Source organism: Pseudorca crassidens, chromosome 16 (assembly GCF_039906515.1).
Source record: "Pseudorca crassidens isolate mPseCra1 chromosome 16, mPseCra1.hap1, whole genome shotgun sequence".
NCBI lineage: Eukaryota > Metazoa > Chordata > Mammalia > Artiodactyla > Delphinidae > Pseudorca > Pseudorca crassidens.
In genome coordinates this window covers 3113863-3140017 of record NC_090311.1, presented here as the reverse complement: position 1 = coordinate 3140017, position 26155 = coordinate 3113863, and the positions used below count along the sequence as shown (strand labels likewise).

At 49.3% G+C, this 26155-nt stretch overlaps 1 protein-coding gene across 9 annotated transcripts in view; it reads left to right on the top strand.

Moving 5' to 3' along the window:
- The window catches only part of MGMT (O-6-methylguanine-DNA methyltransferase), a 351118-nt gene that overhangs the window by 229433 nt on the left and 95530 nt on the right, over positions 1-26155 (top strand). For all 9 annotated transcript variants that reach the window (XR_010935690.1, XR_010935688.1, XR_010935691.1 and 6 more), the window contains exon 3: positions 8878-9038. Coding sequence is in view for 3 of the 9 variants with exons in the window: in XM_067709048.1 (XP_067565149.1) it covers positions 8878-9038 (161 nt within the window). In the remaining 6 variants the exon portion in view is untranslated. The remainder of the gene's footprint in view (positions 1-8877; positions 9039-26155) is intronic.

Sequence of the window (26155 nt, the reverse complement as noted above, 5' to 3'; positions counted from 1 at the left end):
TACCCATCTGACTACGTGCCCTGAGATTTCCCATCCTCGTGCTATTTACTTTTTCTCTTAACACTGGTTGTAGAGAGCAGAGGCCCTCTGACTGGTATTTCAGTTCGTCTGCGTCCCTAAAATCCTATGCCCCAGAGCGGGCCCTTTTCTTCTCTTTCCTTAGGCGTCCGTGCGTGACTTTGCTGGCAGGAGCACCCTGTAGCACGTAATGACCTTCCACGCTGTCGTCCTCTCCTGGGGCACAGGCATTGGTTTCCTCACCTTGGCCAGTGACCCCTCTCTGCCTCTCCCAAGCCCACAGTGGCACACGGCCTACGCAGAGCAGAGCAAGGCCACACAGAGTCTTTGAGGGCATCAGAAGGGCAGCCGTGGAGGGTGTACAGGTTGGCCTGGCAGAGCGAGACCTGACTGTAGAGGACGCTCGCAACAGGTGGCTACAGCTCGGGGCCACACGCGTTGCAGTGTTAGCTTGAAAGACGCTCTCGGTTGACCAGATGCCCCACCTGAAATCTGCATCCAAAGATGGAACATTTGTAATTCTTATTTGTGGACTGATTTCTTCTGTGTTCTTCTTTTCTGGGAGAAGGGAGCAGAAGGGTTGAATAATGCAAAGTTACCTAACCCCAGAATCCTTTGGGAAGAAGTACTCTTGAGGGAGTATCAAGAATTTGATGAAACTGATGGAACGACTCTTCAAACATTTCATGTTTCTACAGATATTTTCCAACAAATGAACTAAATTCTTGACAGAATTGTAATAAATCTGCTTATGAGCAGCAATATGGTTACGGTTTTCTATTCCATTTTTATGTTAGCTATTATTTCTTTTTAAAACTATTTCATGGCCAACATGTAAGCGTTTTACTTGTTAGAAGCTAAGTTAAGCTGGGAAAGAGGAATATACCTCTCATATGTGTGTGAAACGTTAAAAAAGCTTCTTTGTTCACTGCTTCAGTGGTGAAAGTAAAGGCAACATAGACATAAGGCTATTTGAACTCTTTATTTGCCACATTTACAATATTAATAACAGCATTTCTAGAAGTCACATCAAGTAAAAGATCTTCATTCCAGGCTGTCTTTTGGGGCCAAATTGAGACTGGATGCATGCATTTAATAAATTGTAGTCTCAAGTAGTCATTTTTGTAAATAATTAGTTTCAGTGAAAGAATAAGTTAGCATATTGTATGCATCTAATGTTGCAAATGTACATCAAACTTTGCTATTAATCAACAGTCAAGCGCGGCAAGTGGGGTCTCATACATAATGAATTGTGCTTAAACCTCATGGGTTTCTTGATAGAAAAATAAAAGAAAACACAAGTGTAGTAAGCTTTTGAATAAAATTTAACTCGATTGCTCTGCATCCTGTAATTGTTTTGGAATCATTAGGGACCTGATAATTTATCTATAGTTTTGGGTTGTTTTTATCTTCATCTGTCAAATAGTAGAGATTTTTAATGATATGTTAAAGTGTTGATAAAATACAGTTTTCCTTTTAACAACTTGAATATTTAGGAGAGAAAGTAGATAGGCTTTTGTAAGGCATTCTTGTCTGCCAAGTATACTGTTTAAATTATCTCTTAAAAATATGTTTTATTTTTGCTGATGTATTTTAAAGAAGCAATTATTTTAAAAAAGGAACAAACATACGGTTCTTATGACGTGTACCTTATATGGGGAGGAGTTGAAAATTTACATACAGTTTTCTCTGTGTTCTTCGTGGGTGTTTATTTTTTGTTGTTTTTTTGTGGGTTTTTTTTTGCGGTACGCGGGCCTCTCACTGTTGTGGCCTCTCCCGTTGCGGAGCACAGGCTCCGGACACGCAGGCTCAGCGGCCATGGCTCACAGGCCCAGCCGCTCCACGGCATGTGGGATCCTCCCGGACCGGGGCACGAACCCGCGTCCCCTGCATCGGCAGGTGGACTCTCAACCACTGTGCCACCAGGGAAGCCCTTGGTGGGTGTTTTAAAATACCACAGCGAATTCCTCCATAGTCTTGCTTGGGTTCTGACATTAATTTGAGCCCCAGATTTTGAGGGCTTAGGATGCCCATTAAAAGCTGATACCCAGTTTAAACAACGTACCTATGGCCACCCTGACAGTGAGTAAACTAGGGCCCAGTTAAACTTTAAACTGCCTCTTCCTCCTCCTCTCATCGCCCTTGGGACGCGAGCCGTTGGTGGCCTGTGATAGGATCATAACTGTGGAGTTCGCTTGCAGGGGAGGGTGTGATTGTGGGGCGGAAGGCATAAAGGCAGGGAGCAGGGTTTATGTTCCTCTTGCTACGAACCACACAGTAAAACCTCACTAAGGGTTTGCTCAGCTGACCCTCGGAACTCCAGCTCACCCTCCTGTTGACTTCCCTGGAAGCTGGGAGTGTGCCACCTTCGGCCTGTACTCCCTTTTGCGTGTTCCTTTTGTACAGAAACATCTTTGAAAACAGACACTAAAACCAAACACATGAAAGTCAGTTCATAAACTCATGTGTTACAAGTAGTAGGAGCTCTTGTCTCAGAGAATTAAAATCTACATATTATGTCTGTCGTTTTTATACAAACTCAGGTATGTTGCTGATACTTCATGCATGTTTATTAGTGTTTTCCCCTTTTTTCACAGTTGAGCACACGTTGCTCTTAGGATTGTGTGGGAAATCAGTACGCTAATGCATGAATCGCTTAGAACAGCACCTGATAAATAGCAAACACTGCTGCCCGCGTTGTCAGCAGCAGGGGGGCTCCAGTTGTGTCCATAGATGAACCTCCACTGTCGCGCCTCCTCTTTTTCACCTGTGCCTTAGTTGTATCATTTGAGATCTGTGTTTCTTACTAGTGACATCAGCACTTTCTCCTTTTTCTACTCTGTGTCCTAATATAACTCTAGAATGTTCAACTGCACAAACTCTGTCACACCCGTGTGGTGTTATTGCCCAAAGAGCTGCTGGCCACCAGGCAGTGTCACGGAACCATCACTTTCATTGTTCGTTCATCAGGTGGCAGTGGCGTGTGAAAGTCCCAGTTGGGCCGGGAAGGGCTCCTTCAGCACAACCATCAGGAGGGTGATGGATCACTGTCTGTTTTACCTTCACCTTCCCTGCCTGCCCAGTTGGACTATAAACCCCAAGTCGATACTCTTGCCAATAAGCCAGGTACTTAAAGGAGCCTCAGTAAATGCTTGAATGGAATCAAACCCCTAAATTTGGTTGGATATAGAGTTTAAAGCCTTTATTCAGGCTTCTCATTTAAAAAAAGAAAGGACTTTACTGAAAGCAGGTAGCATGATTTATTTGTCTTCAGTCCTACCACTGGAAGAAAAGCATCTGAGCTTTAGCAAGAAGGTATAATTAAATGTGGGACAAATCCATCAGACGCAAACGCGAGAGACTCCACCAGCCTCCGCTAACTTGGGCATAATTGTGTGTTTACCAGGGCTATCTGGCAAGAGTGTCCACATGATGTTTATAACGTCACCTCAACTGCAGTTTTAAATTTCTGCAGCGAATGTGCACCTTCCTGAGCCTGTGAGGTGTGACACCCCACTCTGGAGTTCCGGGGGCCCTTGCCCTCCGCACCGAGTCCTGGAAGCCAGAGGAGGCGAGGCTTCTCATCCTCAGGAGGTCTGAGCTGCTGTGCGCGGCCAAGGCTCTGGTCACTTCTTCACGCTTAGATTGTATTGGAGAGTCCGTGTGCTTCCTTGTGGACTAAACTCCCAGCCTTGCTAAAGGACGACACCTGGGTCACCTGCCAGGTTCCAGAGCGACTCAGAAGCATATGAGTCTTGGCAGCCCTTTCCTAGGTGACCCTCTGGCATCACCAGTTAACGTTCCCCAACCATAAGGCTGCTTCATCCCATGAAGAGAGAGATGCTGGAAAGCTACTGGGGCCACACAGAGAGGCTGGAAGGCACAGCCCTCCCAGCGCGCGGCGTGTTACACAGTCTACCCGCTGGGTGTAACGAGTGGTGCCCGCCAGTTAGGAGGAACTCGGAACTTTGGGCCTGTTTTCTTACATCACATGGGATTTAAGACCAAGTACATGACATCTTTATGATTTTATGATCATTTTAGTGACTCTTTGCTGCCAGTGAAGTCTTGAGGCACCCCAAAATCCACACCCCCAAACCTCCTGCCCAGCTGGGTGGGTTAAAGTGTTGAGCACGTTTGTCGCATGGGACAGACCGGAGGGCACAGAGCTGGGGACGCCCCTCCCACTTTCCGGGTGGCCTGCCAGGCGCGCAGCCATCCTCCGTGAGGGGTTAGACCTTGAGCAGCACTTTCTGATGGCTTCAGCCAGCCTGGCATCCTCTGCCCGCCGCGGCAACTCACCTGCTGCCCCGCGGGTTCCTGGTGCTGCAGCACCTGAGCAGGCAGCCCTGCCCTCGCTAGCCCGGGCCAGCGCTCAGCCTCCCGGGGTGCAGCACACCCTGCGGGAGGCCGGCAGAGCCAGGCAGGGCTTCCCGTGCGCATGACCTTTGTCCTCAGGGCCGTTTCATTTAAGTTTGGCTCGGTCACCTTCTAATCCTCCGCTTCCCCAGGTGTGATGCTGTCACTCTTCCTTGTCGTTCTCCTCCACGCCGGGGTCTTGAGGTGCAAGCCTCGTGCAGGTGGGATGGACAGTCTTCCTTTGATATGTTCTGTGCTCATGTATCTAATGCTGTGAAGTCGTGGTTTCTCCTGAGAAATCTAGGTAAGGCATCACTGCCTGCTTTATTAAAAACACTTCAGGGACTTCCCAGGTGGCGCAGTGGTTAAGAAACCTGCCTGCCAATGCAGGGGACACGGGTTCAAGCCCTGGTCCGAGAAGATCCCACATGCCGCGGAGCAGCTAAGCCCATGAGCCACAACTACTGAGCCTGCGCTCTAGAGCCCACGAGCCACGACTACTGAGCCCGTGCTCCACAGCAGAAGCCACGGCAATGAGAAGCCTGCACACCGCAACAAAGAGTAGCCCCCGCTTGCCGCAACTAGAGAAAGTCCACGCGCAGCAACGAAGACCCAACACAGCGAAAAATAAATAAATAAATTTTAAAACGACGACAACAACAACCAGAAAAAAACCACTTCAGAAGTTTGTTCTGGAGCATGTCACCTGCTTTTCTGTGTCCTGATTTGGAATGATGGACAGATTTATGTCAAAACAAATCTGAAATGCAATTCAACGCCAGAACGATCTTTCTCCAAGCCCCAGGGGGATGGGTCTGGCTGTTTCTCGGGGTCACAACTCCAGGAGAGCTTCACACAGGGCTCTCTGACACACTGAGGTTCGGGGAGCATCCCCAAAGGTGGTACACTGTTGTCCTTTTTGGTCCTACAGGGTCCTTGGGGTTGCCGACAGTTGCATATTTCTTGAAGAAACCCTTAAACCAAACCATACATGACTTTATGTTTGCTGTATAAACGTACCCATGCTCTCCATTGCTATGTTAAAAAGCTCAACAAAGCCAAATTCATTCTCCAGCCACTAGCCAGCCCTCTTGTGCCAAGTTTAAAAAGAAAAAGAAGTGAAAGGGCTTCAGTGTCACAATATTGGCCTGAGGATTACTCTTTTTTTTTAAGATATTTTTGATGTGGACCATTTTTAAAGTCTTTATTGAATTTGTTATGACACTGCTTCCGTTTTATGTTTTGGTTCTTTGGCGGCGAGGCATGTGGGATCTTAGCTTCCCTACCAAGGATTGAACCCGCACCCCCTGCACTGGAAGGCGAAGTCTTAACCACTGGACCGCCAGGAAAGTCCCAGGATTACTTTTATTGAGGACATCCTGGGAGGTCTCGGGGGGATGGCCCCTGATGTCGCCTCTGCACTGGCCCTGCGGATGTCGGGACGGTTGTCGCTCATCTCCATCTGCCGCACCGGCTCCCTGGCTGCTCTCCTGGGGGCCGGGCTCCCCCTCAGTGGTGCTTTCCGGAAGCAGTGGCCACAGGCCTGTGCCTTTAGTGTTAGGTGAGTTGCTAGGCTCCCAGGGAGACGTGAATGTGGGACTTAAATGAGTGTGGGCCACGGAGCCCATAATTATCGGGGTTTCAGGGTTCGTCGGTAGGAAACCTGGAGAAACTCCTCCATAATAAGAGTGGCCGTTAGTGATGCTGTGGTACTGTCACACCACAGCTCTTTCAGGGACGAGCAGAGCGAGGCTGGAGGAGAGGGCAGGGCAGAGAATAAATTTCATTTTATTGTAGAAATGGAAATTTGTGTCATGGCTTTAAAAATCTGGTTTTATGTGTGTGTTTAATGCCATTCATTTTAAATATAGTATCATAAATCCTTGCTTCAGAATCAAAGCTGTTTAATTACATTTCACCCATGAATAGTTATCTAATGCCAATAGAGAAAGAGTTAGAACGGAGAACTACAGAGTAAATCAGAGGTTGAGACCTTTAGCACAGGCATAAAAAATCAATTTAAGATGAATTTTACTACTATAAAAATTCTTCAAGTATCCTTTTAAGAGTGGGAAATGCTGGGAAACACAACTCACATTTCAGTTCCCTAGCAACCCAGAGGAAACGGCTACCAGCGTGGGCAGCACCCGGGATGCCCACAACTCCGTGGCCTTTGTTAGATACCCCTGAGTGAACCAGGGCATCTGAGTAAGAGGCTGTGACTCCCCAAGCAAGCAGGTTACTGGTGGGTACAGAGCCCCCTGCCTCCCAGGTTAAGATGCCTGCCTGTCTCCTGGACTGTATGCCCCCCACCCAGGGAGCCCTGTTTGCAGGGTGTGATGGCCGAGAAGACCCCTCAAGCCCTGGAGTCTTACTGAGTAAGTAGGGAACAGAGCAAGAGAGTCACTGGGAACTTCTCTCTGACATGGAAAAATATTTAAGCCAAGCATGGGGTAGAAGTTCCCCACCTTTCCGTGGGCAGACGTCCTAATGGGGAGAGCAATCGGGGCAATGAGAAGATAGTTTCCATCCCCAGAAGTCTCTCCAACATGCCGTTCTGCCACCTGTTCCACTAGACGCCGCTTTCTGCCCGTGAACTGAGCCCCCATCCTTCAGGGTCTCCTGTTGACCAGACCCTGAAAGGGCCCTGTCAGTTCAGGGCCAACCGAGGGCCCTGTGCATGGGGATTCCCTCTCCCAGCAACCACTAGAAGCTGGCAACTTGGAGAAGGCCTGGGCCTGCCCAGTGCAGCTGTGTTGCTGGCAGGATCGCCCAGCTGGCCAGCTCTACAGAGCCGGGGTCTCAGGGGTCCCCCTCTCTCCCTGGTCATCTTGAAGGGCTCATTTCTTCTTTTCCATTCATTCCCTGGTTCCTTCCTTAAGGCCATTCACATTCACATGCTTAGAAAGCCTTCCCTGACCCACCTCTCATTCCATTGTGGAAGAGAGTGGATCCCATCCAAGGAGGCTTATTTCTGGAAAGATCCAAGACCTCTGGAGACTCTTAGACCTACAGAACACCGTGACTCAAGAGACTGAGACCCCAGCACAGGGTTGTTTATGAGACGCTGCTTAAAGGTCTTCAGCTGCTCCCCGCTGCTTGCAGGATAAAGTGCACACGTTTCTGAATCTGTAAGGCCCTGCACACGCTGCTGTGTGTCTCCTCGCAAGTGAGGCCAGGCCTGTGTTCCCCGGGCGCTTCAGCCACATCCGTCCTACCTGTGCTGGGCCGCGTTGCCAAGCGGCTGTGGCCTCGCGTATTCAGTCGGGCCCTCGTAAGGGTGGTGAGTGTACACTGAAGGAGGCACCCTGTCGGTTGAGGCCTGCGTGACCGCCCTCGGGATGCTGGGGGGAGGCTTTTCCCACCTTCCCCCAAAAGCCTCAAGCTGCAGCCTCTGAGAAGGAGACTAGAGAAGTGCAGGGAAGCCTGCCATCTGTCCAGGGCCTGGGAGGTCAGGAAGGAATGGCATCTGAAGAAATCCGAGTTGGTGCCAGTGCTTTTGTGGGTGTGTCATTCTCAGAAATTAAAAGAAAAGCTGGATCCATCATAAAACTGGGGCTCAGAAGCAGCAAAAGTGAACCCTCTCTAGAGGGACGTTTCCTCAGTCCAGCGGAGCACATTCCCTGAAAATCGGTCCCTGCTGAAGGTGAGAAGTCACCTCCTTGAGGGGAGCCACAGATCCCCAAACAGAAGGATTAGCACCCCGAGTAGAAGAAACAGTGAGACCATCCGAAGTGAGTCTAAGATATGTTGGTTTAAACTGGAGCTAAAAGGGAGCACAGTGACCACAGGGAATGAATGAGAAGACTCAGAGGAGAACCAAATAGAAGTCCCGGGCACGAAAGTCACAGCAACTGAAATGAGCCTCGCAGAGTGACCAGCACGCAGAGTAGACTCTCTGAAGCCTGAGACCCAGTATGAACTCGGAGGGGGTCCCCCAGAAGCCAGCTCAAAGCCACAGAGCACATGGAACCGTGCTGGTCTGTCGTTGAAATGTGGTGGGAGGGGTGGGTGCCTGCAGGCTAATTACTTTGATGGTATCAAGATTTCTGGAAAATATTTTTTAAGACGAGTACTTGGTGATTCTGCAGATCAAAACTGATGCAGGTGATAGTCTTAGGAAGGGGCAGGCACACTCCCCCTGGAGTTGCTTCCGTGCTTGTCATCCTCGTGCTCTCACATCCCTGCTCTGCAGGGTGACTGCAGACAGTCAGCCCCAAACAGAAGAGCTCAGGTACCAGGCGTCCTTTCTGGCCACTGCCCCTTTCCAGAGATCGTGTCCTCACAGCTGGAGGTGGAAGCACGGGTGGGATGACCCGGGCCGCGGCCTCCGTCCTCCTGCCGGCACCTTTCCGCTGTCCTGGCGCAGGCGAGACGTGCATACCTGCAAGGCAGCTACGGGCTGACCCACTTAGATGCAGTGGGCGTGTTCTGTTTGCTTCTTAGTCACGTGGACGCTGGGCCTAGAGGCTGAATCGGCTCCTGTTATCTCTTTTGCAGCCCCGTGGAGGCCCCCGCTCCTCCTGAGCGGCTCGGAGGTCCAGAGGAAGTGACGGAGCCCCTGGCGCAGTGTGCGGCTTGGCTGGGTGCCTATTTCCATGAGCCCGCGGTCCTCGAGGAGCGCCCTGTGCCTGCTCTTCACCATCCCATTTTCCAGAAAGGTCAGTACCTCGGCCGCCTCGCAGTGTTTGGTTCAGGGGGGCTGACCTGTTGACTGTCACTGACCTCCCAGCTCAGGTTACTGACTACACTGACATGGCGTTTTCACATCGTCTGAACAGAGGCGGCGTGTGGCCGCACTGGTTGGATAGGAGTGCGCAGTCTCCACCCGTTCCAAGTGGTTGTGTTAGTTTTGGCACGTGGTCACGTAATTCTTGGCAAAGGCAATAAAAATGATCCATGTAGATGGACTCCTGACTCTCGCTGGCTGAAAGGTTTAAATAGGAACACATCTGAATGGCAGTAAGTTTTTCAGTAAGCTTATTGTTAACTTCATCTGCTTGCCAACAGCACAGAAGACGAGGCTCATACGTGGGCAATTGGCCACTTCCATACACTCAGTCAGTGACACTTAACGGTGGAGTGGGTAGCGGCAGTGTGTCTTCTTGAATAAGTTTTCAGGCTTAACCCCTCAAATTTACCATAGTTCAATAATTGTATTCTCGGGCTTCCCTGGTGGTGCAAGTGGTTGAGAGTTCGTCTGCCGATGCAGGGGACGCGGGTTCGTGCCCCGGTCCGGGAGGATGCCACGGAGTGGCTGGGCCTGTGAGCCATGGCCTCTGAGCCTGCGTGTCCGGAGCCTGTGCTCCGCAATGGGAGAGGCCACAACAGTGAGAGGCCCGCGTACCACAAAATAATAATAATAATAATAATAATTGTATTCTCAAGGGATGAATTATTGTAGGATGAACTTATTGTCTACATGCGGTGTGCCGATGGAACATAGAGTCTGCAAAAACCTAAAAACACTTTCCCAGACGTTTCTTTGTAAGCTTTTGTTCGCAGCTTCATTATGGCAACTAGAGTCATTCTAGACACATACGAGGGGTTTATTTCGCATAGTGATTTTTTTCATGGTCATCTTAGTATTAATGAGTGTATACTTACATATAGATATATACATATAAATGCATACACTTAAGGAAAAAAATTACCCTGAGATTTTAGATGAGGTAAATTTAAAGCCATCTTGAATTTCAAAATGGAATTCGCTCAGTAAGTTTAATGATTCTAATTGCTGCTGTGGCTTTCAGCAAAAATGAACTTGAAGGTGGAGCAGGTTCAGGGGAAGCAGGTAGAAAAGTTCAAGCCAGTTGAGCTGATACCTGAGTTGACTAACAAGGTCCAATGAGTGACCAGGTAGGTAGGACCCTGGACGTTTTTGCTCGTAATGAACTGAAGCTGAGCTGGGTACCACGTCAGCCCCCTTGCATCACGTCAGGCTGTCTCCAGACGGTGTCTTCCATTGGGAGCCCCAGAACGTCTAAAAGGGCGTCTCTAGGACAGGGCGTGAGAGCTGGAGTGGGCCTTTGCCCCACGCCCTACTCACGTCCAGAGACCCTCCGTTGTTGCTCCCGAGAATGGGGCCCTAGCGGGCCGAGGTGGTGCTGTGGCCGCGTCGTCCCCCTGCCCAGCACTGACCGCCTGCTCGGAACCAGCACCTCAGGTCACCGGGCTGAGTCGAGGGTGTGGGTGACCCTCCTCGTGTGCCCCTCCCCCTTGCCAGGCGCAGGATGGGGGTCCTGCTGTGGGTTTGTTTTTACAGTAGGGGCTTGGGAACCTTGGAACAGTGAACTCTTCGATCTCCTGTTGCCATTTGGGGGTTACTGCCCTGGCAGGAGCAGGAGAGAACTGGCCAAGTGGCTCTCTTTCTCTTTACATGTATCACCTAAGTGAGCTGAAATTTAAGGGTTAGAAAATTTCAGAGCAGAGAAATTACGAAACCAGGTCAGGAAGGATCTGTATGATCTAACGAGGGGGTCAGCAGGGGGTGAGCTTATAAAATCCTGAAGTCCTGTCCTCAGTGCTTGAAGAGAGTTGGGACCACTCTCACCCTGCCGCCCCCCGCCTTCCCGGCTCTGGGCCCGAGCTTGGCCATCTCCTCTGCCAGCTGGTCATGGTCATGGTCATGGTCATGGTCAGTCTGGGCAACCAGGACAAGCTGCAGGTAGGCATTGGGGAAGGATGAAGTCCGTCCAGTCACCCAGTAGCCCATCCCCTGTTGGACAAGCCCTGCAGAGCTGGTGGACACTCACTACTGGGGCCAGGTCCCCTCCCGCTGGGTTTTGGGGTGAGGGCAGCCTCTCGCACCGCCCTGGTGGCAGGAGGTCCCCCAGGCTAGGCCCGCCTGCTGACAGTGGTTGCTGTAGGGCCAGGATTTCCCACACAGCCGCATGTGTCAGCCAGGTGTTTCTAATTTAGCTCAGTCACACCTTCCAGGCAGGGACCAGGTGTGGGGATTTTGCATTTTAAGAAGGGAGGTGGTGGATGGTTGTAATATGATTGCTAACACGGAGTTAATTGGCACTAACCCCCAGATGTGGTGACACCCCTTTCTGTCCAGCGGTGGTTGGCTTTGCTCTCTTTCTCTGTGTCCCTTAGCCAGTGAAATTGTGGTGAGCGGAAAAGGCCCACACAAGGAAAGTGCCCTGGCAGCCCCAGAGCTTCTAGAAGCTGTGAAGCAACACAAGAAAAGAAACCTTTGCAAATAGGGAGGAATGGGTGCGTTTATCGTGGAATAAATGCTTCCTTGACAAATGCTATTTTCTGTGCATCTCAGATTTTGAACACGTTTAACATCCTTTTGGGTGTCATTTTTCATCATATTCCTCTGAGATTTAGAGCAGACCGCCCTGTTTCAACTTGGTTAGAAGCGTAGTGATAACTGAGCTCCTCCTTGAGTTCAGCACTTCCACGGGTAACTCCCAGAGCCCGGCCTGGAAGGTCCTGGCCTCTGCTCCGGCTGCGCTGTCTGTTCCACTACCCCGGGCCTGGCCTGGCCTGCTGCTGCCCAGAGGCCCCTCTGCTCGGGCAGGACCGCTCATCTCTCAGGCTCCTTCCTCCAGATCAGTGTGGTGTTCTCCATCTAGTTGTTCTGTTAGGCTGGTCACAAAGCGGTGCTGAGTTGAACCATACGGAATTGCCATTTTGTAGGTGAAAACATCAAATATTGGAAATTTCACATCATTCAACTTCTTACCTTGGAGGATTTCTGAAGTCTAAGTAGGAACAAGTTAATTATCTAGGTATTTCTGGCAAGAAACCGTTGAGCTGTCCTCCTGACCAGAAGCCTGGAGGCCTAGGTGGCTGCCTTTTTCCTGGGCCGCAGCAGGTGGGGTTTCTCTGTGGGAAGGAGAGGCCGCAGTTACCGGGGGTGAGGTTCGTGGTGCTGTTGAAGAAATGAAAGTGAAACGTGAGTGTGAATAAGAAGTGTTCTAATTCCTTGTGGGATTGTTGTTTTAGTCATTTAATTTCAAAAACAAATTAACATTTTGTTTTCTGAGTTTTGTGAAGGGAGTTTGTGTGTTGCTCAGGAGCTAGCCGTCTTGTAATGCAGTGAACCATTTAGGGAGGTCGGGTCCTCCCTATAATATAACCTCTTAAAAAGGTCCGATTTGTTTATTTTGAATTCATTTTTCTCCAAGAAATAGTTGTTTAACGAAGCCATTATTCCTGAAATAAATCTTACTCTTTCTTTCATAATAAAATATCATTTAAACTTACTTTCTGTGGATACTCCCTCACTTCTTTATATTTACTTATAAAAAATTTTAGCTTCTTTGTATAATATACGTCTTAACGCTTGTAGCCTTAGAGATCGATCGCAAAAGCAGTTGGAGTGACTAACGAAGCGCTGTACCAAGAGCAGTATTTCACACTGAGTTCAAGAAGAGCAGGCCTGCGAAAGGCTAAGATGTGCTTTCAGACCCAGAATGTGTGTGTACACACTTCCTTCCCTCTGCCCCTGAAGACCCTCCTGGGCAGGCGTGGCCAGGTGATGGGCGGCAGGTCTGCCAGGCGTGCGGCTTTGTGCTTTTCCTGCCAGCCTGGAGTGCCCTCGCTGGGCAAGTACCTGGCCTGTGCCGAGGACACCACAGAAGGCCGTCCCCGGGGCACGTGTGGAGGCCCTTGACTGTCCTCCCTGTGCGGTCTCACACATGACGGTTTTCAACAGATGAGTTCTGAGTTTTCTTTTCAAAGTGACTGCAATGTTCCCTTTTAAATGACATATTTAACACTTTAATAATTCCTTCGTCACAGCTATTAGCTTGTAGCTATGAAATCCAGCTGCATGACAGTAGTAAAACCTGCATTTTTTTAAAACCTGCTGGCTAGAGGGAAGTTTCTTTGCAACTTCTATTTCAGAGACTCCGTAAGGAGTCTTGTAATTGTGTACCCCCGTCAAACCCTCTTGCAAAAGGGCCTCAAGAAAACCCTACCAGGCAGTTAGGGGAAAGGCCCTTTCAGGGCGCATGAATTAATTTCCCCACTGTGTCCTAAATGTGGGGTCCCTCTGAGCCCCCTTCATTCAGTGCCCTGGAGGCCTGCTTTGGTGTTCATGTTGCCTTACACGCCATAAAGCCAGCCCAGTCAGCCTCCGGAGGTGTCGCCGCGGAGAGGAGAGCATCTCCTCTCAGGCTCCCTTCTGGGTCCGCAGCAGGAGGCAGCTCTGTGCTTTCAGGCAGTTTGTACTGGTATTTTTCCTGAATTTAAAAAAAGAATTACAATTTAAAGAGAAAATAGCTAAAGTGGGAGATGCTTTACAGGTTCTGGTTGATAGCCATCGCTGTTCTCCTGTTCTTTAAATGAGGGCTTCTAAAAATGGTTGACCTTGCTGAGATATTACCTGGTGGGGCTGGAAGGTTTATAAACCTTCCGGTGCCCGTTTACTGATTAGAACAAGCTAAGGCTTGCACTTAAATTAAGTGGGAAGGAAACAGCTGGTGAGAACGGACTTCTTTCAACCCTAGCGCTGCTGAGCTGCTTTTCAGGGCTAATAGACGTGGAGATCTGGGTCTGTGGCCTTCTAAGGCTGAGGCTGGGAAAGGTGAAATGAAAAGACCAGATCAAAAGCCTGAGAGCGGGTGGCAGGCCACGGAGCCCAAGGTGCCGGGAAGGTGGTCGGAGGTCTCGAATCGATACAGGAGGCCACCGCCAGGAGCGGCCCATCACCTCTTTCACGGAGAGTAAAATCCAGTGTGTTTTTGTGGTTTAGAACCATGAGAGAAAAGAGGTAAGTGGGAATGTTTATGAACAAAAGCAAGGCAGGACTTGGTGAAAGCAAAGGATCCGCGGGGTGTAGCGCGAGTCCTGGGGGCGACAGAGGAGGGGTTAAGCTGCCTTCCTCGTCGGGATGTGCGTTTGTTTGCTCCTGACCCTTCGGGCTTCGCTAACCCGTCTCCAAGAATCCCTCCCCGCTAGGACCAGGAGGCCAGTCCCACGCCGTCGTTCGTCCCTTTGCGGAGCCGCTCAAGAGAGCCCTGCTTTTCTCCAGGTGGCCCCTCCATCTGGCTCTCATGGGAGCCAACAGCTGCCACGCATCCCTTTCCTAGTGGACGGGAGCACCTTCATGGGCTCGTCATCCTCTCCTGCCTGCCTGGCCCCTGCCCTCATTTGAATATTACATCACTTCCAGCCCCTCAGTGGAACAAAAATTAGATTCCCAGAATTCTGTGTTCCACGTTGAGGGTTTCTCTGGGTTGGGGGCTCCCAGCCTGGGCCGAAGGAGCATCATTTCAGCAGGTGGGACTGTGTGAGGCCGGCCAGGCCAGCTCAGAAGCAGTCAGTGCACTTCACTAGGAGCTCTTCACCTCAGCTATCGGCAACGTTCCGGTGTATTGTGAGGTTCACGGGCCAAAGAGCGTAATGTCCGAGGGTCATCATTTTTCCTATTTTATCTTGATGCAGTTTCCTGCCTGGCGGTTGCCATTAGGTAACCACATGTTGAACTAGGAGAGAGTCTTGAAAGTTTCAACTCCGACTCGTTCAAGCAAACAGGTTCTTCAGGTTAGTCTGGTAGCTCAGGCCTTTCTTCTGGGAGTGTATGTATCAGAATGCTCTAGAGAGCTTGTTAACAATAGTATGCCTCTAATTTCTAAAATCTTACAAGAGGCAACTATATATATATATATATATATATACACACACAAATATACACACACACGTGTTTGTGTGTCCATACGCACACACATGTATATGTGTGTATATGTAGTGTATGCACCTGTGCGCTATTTTGAGAATTGTTGCCTTTAAAGGAATTGATTAAAATGGATCTAGCTCTTCTGAGTGCTTTTGCTGCGTGCTTCACTCTATACGAAGGTTAACACTCCTAATTTAGTAATGATTCCGTTTGAGACATAATTGCATACTTAAGAAGTGTTTTTGCTGTTGTAATCAACAGCTTACATAAGTTCTAAGTTGCGTGTGCATGTCTCCCTGCCTTTGGAGCTCTGCACATAGCCAGGGGAGAAGGCGGGAGAGCCCATGTATCCTTCACCTTTGAGTTGGGAAGACTGGGCGAGACAGGCGGCACGTCGACGCCTCCATTGCCGGGTATGGACGCACATCGGGACGATGCCCCCCGAGAGCCTGAAGAGCCTCGCCAGGCGCTGCCACGTTGCCAGGATACCCCAGGGTAGAGTGTCGGCACAAAGCTAACCAGAGCCTTCAGAAGGCGCCCCGATACTTTGACCAAAACTGTGTCTTTTCTTTGAAGTAGCCAGCTGAGTGAAGCTTTAGATTCTCCTGGAGACCCGCGAGCAGTGGAAGTGGCCGTTAGAGGGGTTCTGGAAACTGACCTAATTCTCCGCGTACCCAATGTGGAACTTGTCCTGGGACCGCGGTGATAGAGTGTAAACATCCACATACCCGACAGTCGCCTTACACTTACCTTAGGGAGGAAGCGTAGTAACATGCCCACCCCCCTCCTGTAGGGGGAGAATTTAGCCTGTCGATACCTGCTCCTGAGTGCCGTCGTGGCTGGAACAGAACCACAGCCTGCTGGCCTCCGAGAAGATGCCTGGTGTCCCTGTGCAAAGAGCCCTCTGACTGATCAGTAATTACCAGGGTATCCTGGGTAGCCTAGTTCAGTGGAAGTTTCCTCCTAAATCTAAGAGGTGGTCAGATCCTGCGTTCCCTGAGGTTTCCATAAATCAGGCAAAAAAATTGAACTTGAGAATGCCTTCCCTCAAGGCCACTGGGGTCACACGGTATAATTTAACCAAGCTCAAACGGTAACCAAAAAGCTGGTTTGAAAGTCAGCTACTTTCAAACCTTGTAGGATTTAATGGGGTCTCTATTACAAATAAATAGTACCTAAAATTGAAATTATTACAAGTGTTGCTTTTTTGGGAAAATATTCACATTAAAACATGACTATTACCTGTAGCGTAGCAGTTAAACATCGTACCAATGCAAGTGCCTATTAAAAATAAAAGTCACCCTGATTACGTTCACACGTTTAGAAAGATATTACTTGCAAGGTCCTCTGTTGGATTTGGGTGTATTTCACCTCAAAAAAGGAGTAAAGAATCAAGTTTCTGCCTGCTAGGGGAAGTAAATTACATTGTCACCTTCTTAATATATTTTAAAGTGACAAACCGACTTTAAATGTCCTTCCGAGATTTTTATTTCGACTGTAGTCATTATTATACGTGTGCTGCTTCCAAAGAGGATGTTTAAAGTAATATTTTTGTGGTCATAGGATGTCTATTCACATTTTACAGGCAACATTAATGTATCTTGATACCATGCTAGCGATAATAAATAGCATCATCTCTACTACCTGGGTTTATAGAGAAAATGGTATTTTAATACAACGGTGTATAGAACTGGACTATAAGTTACCAACGTTAAATGTGCATATGTTGGTATAAAACTCATGGCAGTGATGCCATCAAACTATTTGTAGGATCCCAAAGTGTAGAAACTATTACTTAATTTAAATGCTCTGTCACATAGGTTTACTTGCAGCCCTTATGTTCAAGATGACTCAGAATATAAGACTTATTGAAGGTCACGTTTCAAATGTCAGGATGGAAAAGTGAGGTATCGACGTGGAGAAGAATCATCTGTCTTTCCGAGGTGTGAGACCATTGGTGTGGCTTTCATGACCACGAAGGGTGGGAATCTCCAGGGCAGAGCAGACCTGCTGGAGGCTCAGCTTCTGGGGCATCATGTGATGTTTTAAGGCCACATAATAAAGTGCTTCTGAAGAAGAAAACTGAAGAATGAAGTAGAGGAAGAGTCTGTTTAGCTCTTCAATATGTCACTGAGTTACATTCAGATTTTTCCTGCCCTCAAAACACTGAGGGGAATATCGGTAATGTTTTGGGAAGCAGCATCCCTGCTGAGCCCTGCCCCTCAGCCAGCATCACTGTATACGGGATCGCTGTTACTACGGCAACTACTTTTTCCTTTCTTGAGTGCTGCTGTTTGTCATGACACAAACACATCGTGTAAAGGGCGTGTCCCGGATTTGGGGGGAGGGGGCATTGTCTGCTTTTTCCTAAAAACACACACTCCTTCCTCAGCTGCGCTGCGAGGTCCAGCAGCAGCGTGCTCTTTCAGCCTGTCCTCAGACAGCGTGAAGGAGACCCAGCCTCCACGCATTGGAGGCCCGGGGCTCACTGCTTGGCCAAGAGGTATACTTTTCATAGAGAATTCGCATCTCTTCTCTTTGTAGAATAAAATATGCAAGAACCAACATAAATGGCATGTCCCCCCCCCCTTTTTTTTTTCAAGAATTGGGCCTTTGATGTTCAAGAGCAGCTAATATTAAAGGCCGTCCCTAGCAGGCTGTAGAAACGGCGCCTATTTATGACACGTAAAGCAGCACAAATCTCGCTGAATATGATGGTATCATTAGTTTGTGAATCGCATCCTTGAAAATAACCGTGGAGGAGCCAGATCGGTTTAGAAGAAGATAACAAAATGGTTTAAGCTACTTAGGTTGAATGCCAATTATATTTTAATATTCAACTGAGCATATTTTACTAAGAAAAAAGGCCGCACTGACGCATGCATAACTCATTGGCAGCGCCGGCCAGCTGTGCCACTCTACTCTCCGAATCACTTTGTGCATTTTAGTAGCATGGTAATTTAGTAGAGAACTACCTGAGTGATGGCATTTTCAATGAGCAGGTAATCTACAGAGAATTTTTATATGCTTATGAGTTCTGTGCTTCAGCCCGGCAACACAAAAATACATCAAGACCAATTACAGTATCAACTTTCAGTGTGGTACCCTCGCCACGCAAGTGCATGTATTTCTGCCCCAGGCATTTCAAATTGCATCTAATTTGAAATCTTTGGGGTTTTAATTAAATTTCAGAATATATGGAATTCTTCATTAGTACCTGCTCTGAATAGCAGATTATGCTTCTCTCGGTTTCTCGTTAAAGAAGTAGGCTGTGGTAAAGAGCATGTTCAGGAACCAATCATTTGTGGGGCCTGGGTATTGGAACAGAAATAGTGAAATGCAAAATAATATCCAAAAGATTATTAGTCCAGGGAGAGTCTCTTGATTTGTATTTTAATGGAATTTTACATTTCTCTTAATGATTTGCAAATTGTCCTCTGATTATAAGATGCATTAAGCTTTTCACTTTAATGGCAAAGACACAGCCATTAGCAGAATTTTTTTTTCTGTCTCCTTTTTAGAGCGCTTCCCTGCAGCAGATAAATATTGAAACCATTAACACCTTTTGATGTTCGTCACAGCCTGCGTCTTAGACCCACGCACGCACGGCTCCCAGGGCCTCTCAGTGTTAACACGTGGCTGGGGGCCCCGACTCTCCACCCGCTGTGCTTCCTGTTCTAGAATGTGGGATTCGGCGCATTTAGGGTTTCATTAGCGGTCTTGTTTATTTGGGTTAAAGCTAACGCGTTTCAGTATTACTAATGGCCCCATTTGTGTTAATAAAAGCTGTGCTGTCAGCGTGGAGGTTGACGGTGGTCTGCGGGGCTGGAGCGAGGGGGAGCCTGCGCAGCCCCGGAGAATCGGGAAGGAGTGCACCCGGCACCATCTCCCCGCGCGGAGCTCGCAGAGGGCGCTGGCTGCCTGGGCTGACCGCACTCCACCCCGACCGCAGAGCACCTGCCTCTGGCTTGGCCTCTGAGATACTGTCTGCCCGGGTGGGCGGACCACGCGGAGCCACAGCAGAGGGGGAGGGCTCCAGGAGGAAGGGCGGCCCCCACTTGACTCGGTCCTGCTGGGAACCAGCCGTCCTGCTGGGAACCAGCCGCGCTCAGCCTCCCAGGGCCCCGAGGGGTCACTCTTCCCGACTGTTCTCCGACAGCACCCGGTCCGTTGTCCTTTCGTTCACTGCCTCGTGGATGTGGGTTGAGCACCAGAGCCGTTGTTCATCGTGCCGTGGATACAGTGACAGATGAGGTGGGTTCTAGTGGGGGGAACGGGGGAGGGGAACGGAGAGGTGGTGAACAGACGTGGGGCTCACCGTGGGTCACAGGTGGCACCCTGTGGAGCCCTGTGTTTGTCCTCAACCCAGCACCCAGCCCAGTCCCCGTGAACGTGACAAGGAATGCATGAATGCAGGACGTGCCAGCCCACTTTTGGAACTTTGCGTGACGTTCCTGGGTCTGGGTGTCCCTTGCGGATGAGCGCAGACGAGGCCCGCCGCCATTTCCTCCTTTCCCGGGATCTCTTCATTTGTGGGACGTCCTCCTTTGGTGGAACACGTACGTGAGCGCGTTGGGCTTTGTGTCGGGGATGTCTGCTCCGGAGAGCACGATGTTAGGGGACGCAGGCCCGCCGCCCTTGACTGAGGCTGGAGGTCTTTGTGAAGTGTAGCCGGCCCGTTGCCAGCACCCTGGACGCACTTCGTGGCTGGGTACCCTGACCTTCAGTTAAGTTGCCGGGGACTGGGCCATTCTTCCAAGCGTGGCTTCTCGCTCTGCAGCACAGAAAGCGAGAGGACGGGGCCAGCGGGCCAGCCAGCTGTCAACACGAGGGCGTGTGCGGAGGTGTGCCTCGTGTCTGAGAAAACTGGCAGGCGTGCTTCCCTGTTGTTTCCTCCTCCTACAAGGAGAAGATAGGAAAGGCGCCCATAATCAACGAAGGTTATGTTGAACAGTTCGTTCCCTGGTAGCGAACCAGGCCTCCGAGGAAAAGCAGGGAGCCGTTGGCTGAGACACTGCTGCATCTGTAGAGCACGCACCACCCCGGGCGCGCGCTGGGACTCCAAGGTACTTCCTGGGTGAACGTGCGGATGCGGGCAGCCTCCGGCGCGGCCCGGGCCCCAACGCTGCACTCAGTCGTCCGCCTGGCCGCCTCTCCAGAGCCTGTGCCCGGGCGGCCCCAGCTCCGCCTGGCTCTCCGTCTCGTCTCTGCCCCGCCGCAGAAGCGTGTGAAGATTGACCGCGTTGCTCTCCGCCGTGCAGTGAAGTCTCATCAGGCCTGCCGTGAGGCCCCGCTCCTCCTTCCACCCAGAGGAAGAGTCTTTGCTGGTGGAACTGGTTCCTGCTGTCTGGGCTGGAGGGTTGCGGGCCTCAGGGAAGGTGGGATCTTACGTAGCAAGTCTCCGGGGAGCCCCTTCCTGGGGAAGGCTCACGCTGGCGCAGACGTCTGCACAGGCCCTGGATCCCGAGGTGTGTGAATGCCCCGGAGCCAGGCCCCAAACCGCCTGCACCTCAAGGCCGGAGCCCTTCTCTGAGGCCTTGCGCGTGACCTCCCGGGACCCCCGTCGCTCCTGCCCAGGGCTGCACACACGCTGTTTCTGAGCCTGAGTGCTTTTCTAAACCTCGGGTTTCTAAATTCACCCAGTTTAACCTGGGATCCTGGAAAGAAAACTGGAGGCTCTGAGTTTACGTTAGAGATTTGAGCTGTTAGCTTTCTCTCTCAGCACACGTGATGGTTCTCGGACAACTTCTTACAACTTGTCGGCCTTGCCCCCCTCCCTGAGCTGATAAAGGCAGCGCCACGTGTGCCCTCGTGCCTGCCCGCCCCTGGGTGGCGGAGCTCCCCGGAGCCCACGGCACGGCCGCACCCACCCCAGGTGAAAGGAAGTCAGGGGACTGTCTCCCGCACCCATCACTCCCTCGGCCCTGCTGCTGCTGCAGAGCGGAGGGTCTGTGGGGCTCAAGGACAGCTGAGCGCAAGCAGGGCTTCAGAAGACGTGAACAGACCTCCTCTTAAACTGTAGGGGGACCTGTTCTAGGCCACTTGGGTAAAGCGTAAGTTCTACTGGATGTTAGTAGATATCTCACCAGAAAAAGATTCCATGACCGAAAAGCTTGAGAAATTTTAAACAAAGCTAAACAGGTTTCTTTGTGACAGGAATTCTCAAAACCTTCAACATGTTGCTGGTCAAGAAGATGGTCAATAAATGCCCTGACTTGCCCAGACAACCTTCTTCTACGACGCCTCTCCCTGCTGGCATCTCGTGGGGTGCTGGTGTTTCTCAGAGCACAGCCTGGGGGACTCCAGCCTGTGGAACTGCCGTAGAAATGAGCCAGACATCCTGAGTTGACCTGTGGACACTGGCGGGGTTTCAGGAAGTGTCCGGCTTTGCAGAGGACCCTGGGAGGTGTGCGGCCCTAGCCCACCCCGTCCCATCCCAGACTGAGTGCGCATGGGCCCTTTCTTCCAAGAGCATGCGGAAGGAAGCGTGTAGGATAACCACTTCCCAGCTGCCTTGGACGCTGCTGTTAAGTGATTCTTGATTGGTTGTTCCTTTTTATACTCTAGGGTCAGAAGTCCTAGAAATCACTCAGTTCAACATATCTATTGAATGCCTTCCCCTGGACTTAAAAATAAGTAAATAAACGTCACCCTCTTCAAAGTGAAGCTGGGAGGGTGGGGATGCGGATGCCGTTCTCTGGCAGAGCCCTAGGCCAGACCACGGAGAAAGGAGTTCAGTTATCAGTCATTCAGCAAATATTTATTGAGCTATAAGCAAAGCCCTCTTTTTGGCTCTTGGAACTTAGCAACAAACTAAACAAAGTTCTGAGTCTTATGAAGCTTATATTCTAGTGGGAAGTATGCAGGTGTGTGTTTGTAAGTCTATCCCATATATATAGATATAGATATATACCTGCTAGACCGTCAGGGAGGGGCGTCATCGCTTTGTGAAATAGAAACCAGGCCGCAGGGATGAGGGAGTGAGGGGGCTCCTTTGGAAAGTATGGTCAGGATGGGAGGGGACGCCACGAGCATGGAATCCGGATGCTGGAAACATCGTCGTCTTCCCTCTTATTTTAAAAGTTAATTGTCGGGGGGAAAGGAAGAAAACTACGTGAATAAATACCTTTTGAATCATTTTTTATCATATGAGAGAAAGGAGCAATTTCAAGGGCCTCATGAAGAATAATTGCTGAGTCCACTGATGACAGGTTGGTATTTTCATTATTTTTGTGAAATAGCTACTTCAGACAAAAGAATATTCATTAAGGATTTGTGAGGTATAAACAAAAAAGAGAGGACTCCTATGTACCCACCCAGGTTGAGAATGGAGCACTGCCAGCGCCGCTCGGTCCCACGTGCCCTCCCTGGCCACGTCTGCCTTCCCCCAGCCCGACTCCATGTTTTGCATTTTTTATATGAATGGAATAACGCTGGTGTCTCCCTGTGACTTGCTTCTTTCAGTCAACGTGTTTGTGAGACCCGTCTGTTTTGAATCCTGTAGGGATACTTCACTAATTATAACTACCATGTAGAATCCCATCTTACGGATGTGCGGTTATTTGTTTCCTGTCCTCTGTCAGGCGGCACTGGGCTTCTCCTCATTCTTCGCCTTTTTAACTAGTGCTGCTACAAATACTTCAGCACAGGTGTCCCAGTGTCCAGGTGGCTGGGATCTGTGGGCAGAGCACTGGAGAAAAGGGAGCTACACAGAGAGCTTCAGAACTCGGCGTGGTGTCCTCTTGAGTCAGTTGCGGAGTGCTAGTGTGTGTGCGTGGGGAACCACTTGAGACTGACAAGGCGCTACTGGGAACTGAAGTTGAACGATTCCCAGGGGAGTGAACAGCACTAGCGATGGAAAGCGTGGGAAAGTACGAGAAAAAGTTTGTGTTTTGTTTTTCATTTAAAAATGATTAACTGTTCAAAATAAAATTAATAGTAATAAATTTGGGGTTTATAATATACATAGAAGTAAAATACAACAGTAACACGAAAGGTAGGACTGGGAAAATGGAAATACGCTGCTCTCAGTTATTAGATTACTGTGAGCAAGGTATCGTATTAACTGAGGGAAGACTTTGATAAAGAGGCATATTATAAATCCTAGAATGCCGCCAAGAAACAAAACCAAAGTGAATAGTTCACAGGCCAGAACAGAAGGTAAAACAGAGTACTAATTTTTGAAGTAATCTAAAAGGAGGCAGGACATAGAGGGAAAGGAGAACGGAGAACACGTGGGACGAATAGCAAGTTGGTAGTAGGTACATTCAAGCCCAAGCATACCGACATGTACAGTGAATGTAAATGGTCTCAAGGTTCAAATTAAAAGGCGTAGATAAACAGACTGGATTTAAAAAGCCAGACCCTACTATATATTTTCTACAATAAACAGATAATTTAAAAGGACAAAGCGTTCTGTGCAGAGAGGTAAGAAGAACAAAGTTGTGCGTATTAGAAAGGAGTAAGTATACTGTCTATATTCAGATTGCAAACTGTTTACATAGAAAGTCATAGAATTTTGAAAATATCTAACAAGTGAATTTAACAAGGTTAAGGATACAATTTTAATATGTAGGAATTAATTGATTTTACCTAATAAAATTAAGAATTAAATTTTAAAAATTATAAGAAGGGTCCGACGTATAAAGTATTTAGGATTAACTTGAGTAAAAGATACGCAGGCCTCTCCACTGAACAGTATAAAACGGAGAGAAGTTCAAGGGGATCTGAATGAATGCATAGATCTTGGTCACTGGAAAAGCCGATACTGTCAGGAAGTTAGCTCTCTGTGAACTCTCTCTCTTCAGTTCCCTCAGGCCTGTGAATTCCCAGCTGATACTAAACCTACGTGGACATGCAAAGGGCCTGGAGTATCCAAAGCAGCCTTGAAAAAGAATCAAGTTGTAGGACTTACATTACCTGATTTTAAAACTGAAGACAGATCTTCTGTAGTCAAGGCGCTGTGGGACTGGCACAAGCCTCAAGACTTAGAGCGATAGGACGCACTAGAACTTACCACACTTTGACAGTCATTGTATCCCTGAGAAAGGCTCCAAACAGACGGATGAGGAAAGTAAATCCTTTCAAAACACAGTGCTTAAACAACTGGATATCTCACACACACACACACACACACACACACACAAATTTGTCTTGACCCCTAGCTCACACCATACATAAAATGGATTTGAGATGTATCATGTACCTAACATAAAGCTGAAACTCCAAAGCTTTTAGAAGAAAACATGGAGAATATCTTCATGCCTTGAATAAACACACATTTCATACAACACTGAAATACAAAGCCAGGAAAGAAAATAGCAATAAAATAGACTTTATCAGAATTTAAAAGACATCATTAAGAAAATGAATTGGAAAGTCACAGAGTAAGAGAAAAGATTTGCTACACGCATGTTCCGTGTCAGTAGCCATGGGTTGAATGACTAAGGCAAGTGATCTAATTATAGAGCACTTCATTTAATTAATTATTATTTCCCCAGCCTGCTGCTGATGTGCAACCTTGGAGATTCATTCGTCTGAGTATCAAACAAACAGTGTTCCTAGATCTGAGAATCACTGTGTCAGTTCCCCGCCTTTTCCTGAGTGTCGTGTTGAGCCCTTTCAGAAGGTGCTTCTCCAGCGCTGGAGAGTCCGTTTGGCTGCAGGGCAATCTTTGCCGGCCATGACCGCACACAGCCATTGCGGGGGGAGGCTGGCTGCTGGCTCCTGCTGTGGAGCAGGACCTGGTTTTTGAAGTTGGTGATAGTTTGTTGACCACTCCACAGAATCAGAGGTATTGTCATTTTTCACAGAAACTTCTGGAAGAATTTGAGCCCCTGATAATGTATGGCTTGAGACTTTTTAAAGTTTTAAGTGGTAGATGCACACGGGATACTGAAAATTCAAATATTTTCAATTTTGTCTCTGTTGCTGAAAATGAGAAATCTTATTGTCTCACCCCCTACCTCATAATATAGTGGTGGAGTTTCAGCTGAATGAAAAGACTCAGAATTAAGTTGCTGAATTTGAAGGGGAACACAGTAGTGTTTAAGGGGATCATGGGACTTATGAGAACTATGTAATGAGGTACTTTCTATGACTGTGCAGATTTCGTTTCTGTGTTTAAAGCCCACTTTCCCAGCCTGAGATAATTGATGCTCACTTTGAGAATTTGGGAGGTATGGCAGAAACTGTTGGGACTGATTTTAGAATTGTTGTGGTATATGCCATCTTGTTACTGTAGTCAATTAACAAAGTCATAGGTGAAGTCAGGACTTTGGGTCCATCCAGGGTTCCCTACTGAATTATGAAATGCCATGATGCTGTCTAGGAAGGAGATGTGAGGTGACCAGTCTCCACCGTGACCTTTCATGATCCTTACCCCTGGTGTCCGCACTCTTGCTACTTCCCCAGTTGAATCAGAGCTGGCCCCAGGTGGCCCACAGGGTATGGAAGAAGTGACGGCATGGCTTCCGAGGCTGGGAAATGCATTGCATCTCCCAGTGCCCTCTTGGATCCTTACTCTGAGGGAAGCCAACTGCCATGTCGTGAAGACACTCAGCAGCCCTTTGGAGAGGTCACCTGGGGCAGAACTGAGGCCCCCAGCCAACAGCCAGCAACAAATTCCCAGCCACAAAAAAACGGGTGAGAAAACAGGCCGAGGGAAGGACCTTATCGAATGCTAACTTTCTTGGGCTGAGTGGAGCGTCCAGAAGAGGCCCACACTCCGAGCAGGAAGGTGAGAGTCCTGGGAAGCAGGCCAGGGCACCAGTGGCAAGCGCTACCGTGTGGCGAGGACAAAAGCAGAATGGGAAGCAGCAGGCCCTGGCAGCACTGGGCTGCTGTGCCTGGGCTTCCCTGCTGCAGCGGGCACCTTGGGTGAACTCGGGGGGTTTGTCTGCCCTGGGGCCTAAGGCCAGCCCTGGAAGAAGACCCACTTGGCTATGCCGTCCCTTGCTTTAAAGTCTGCACTGTCTCCTGGGACTGCCGGGTAAGACCCAGAATTCCCATGGCCTGCCCTGTGGCCTCTGCCGCCTGGAGCCCCTGCTGTGCTCTGCAGCCCCACCTGCACCCCTGAGCCGGCCCCTCCTCCTTCCTGGCACCCAGCCGCTCTGCCTGGAGCCTGTCACCTGCTCACCC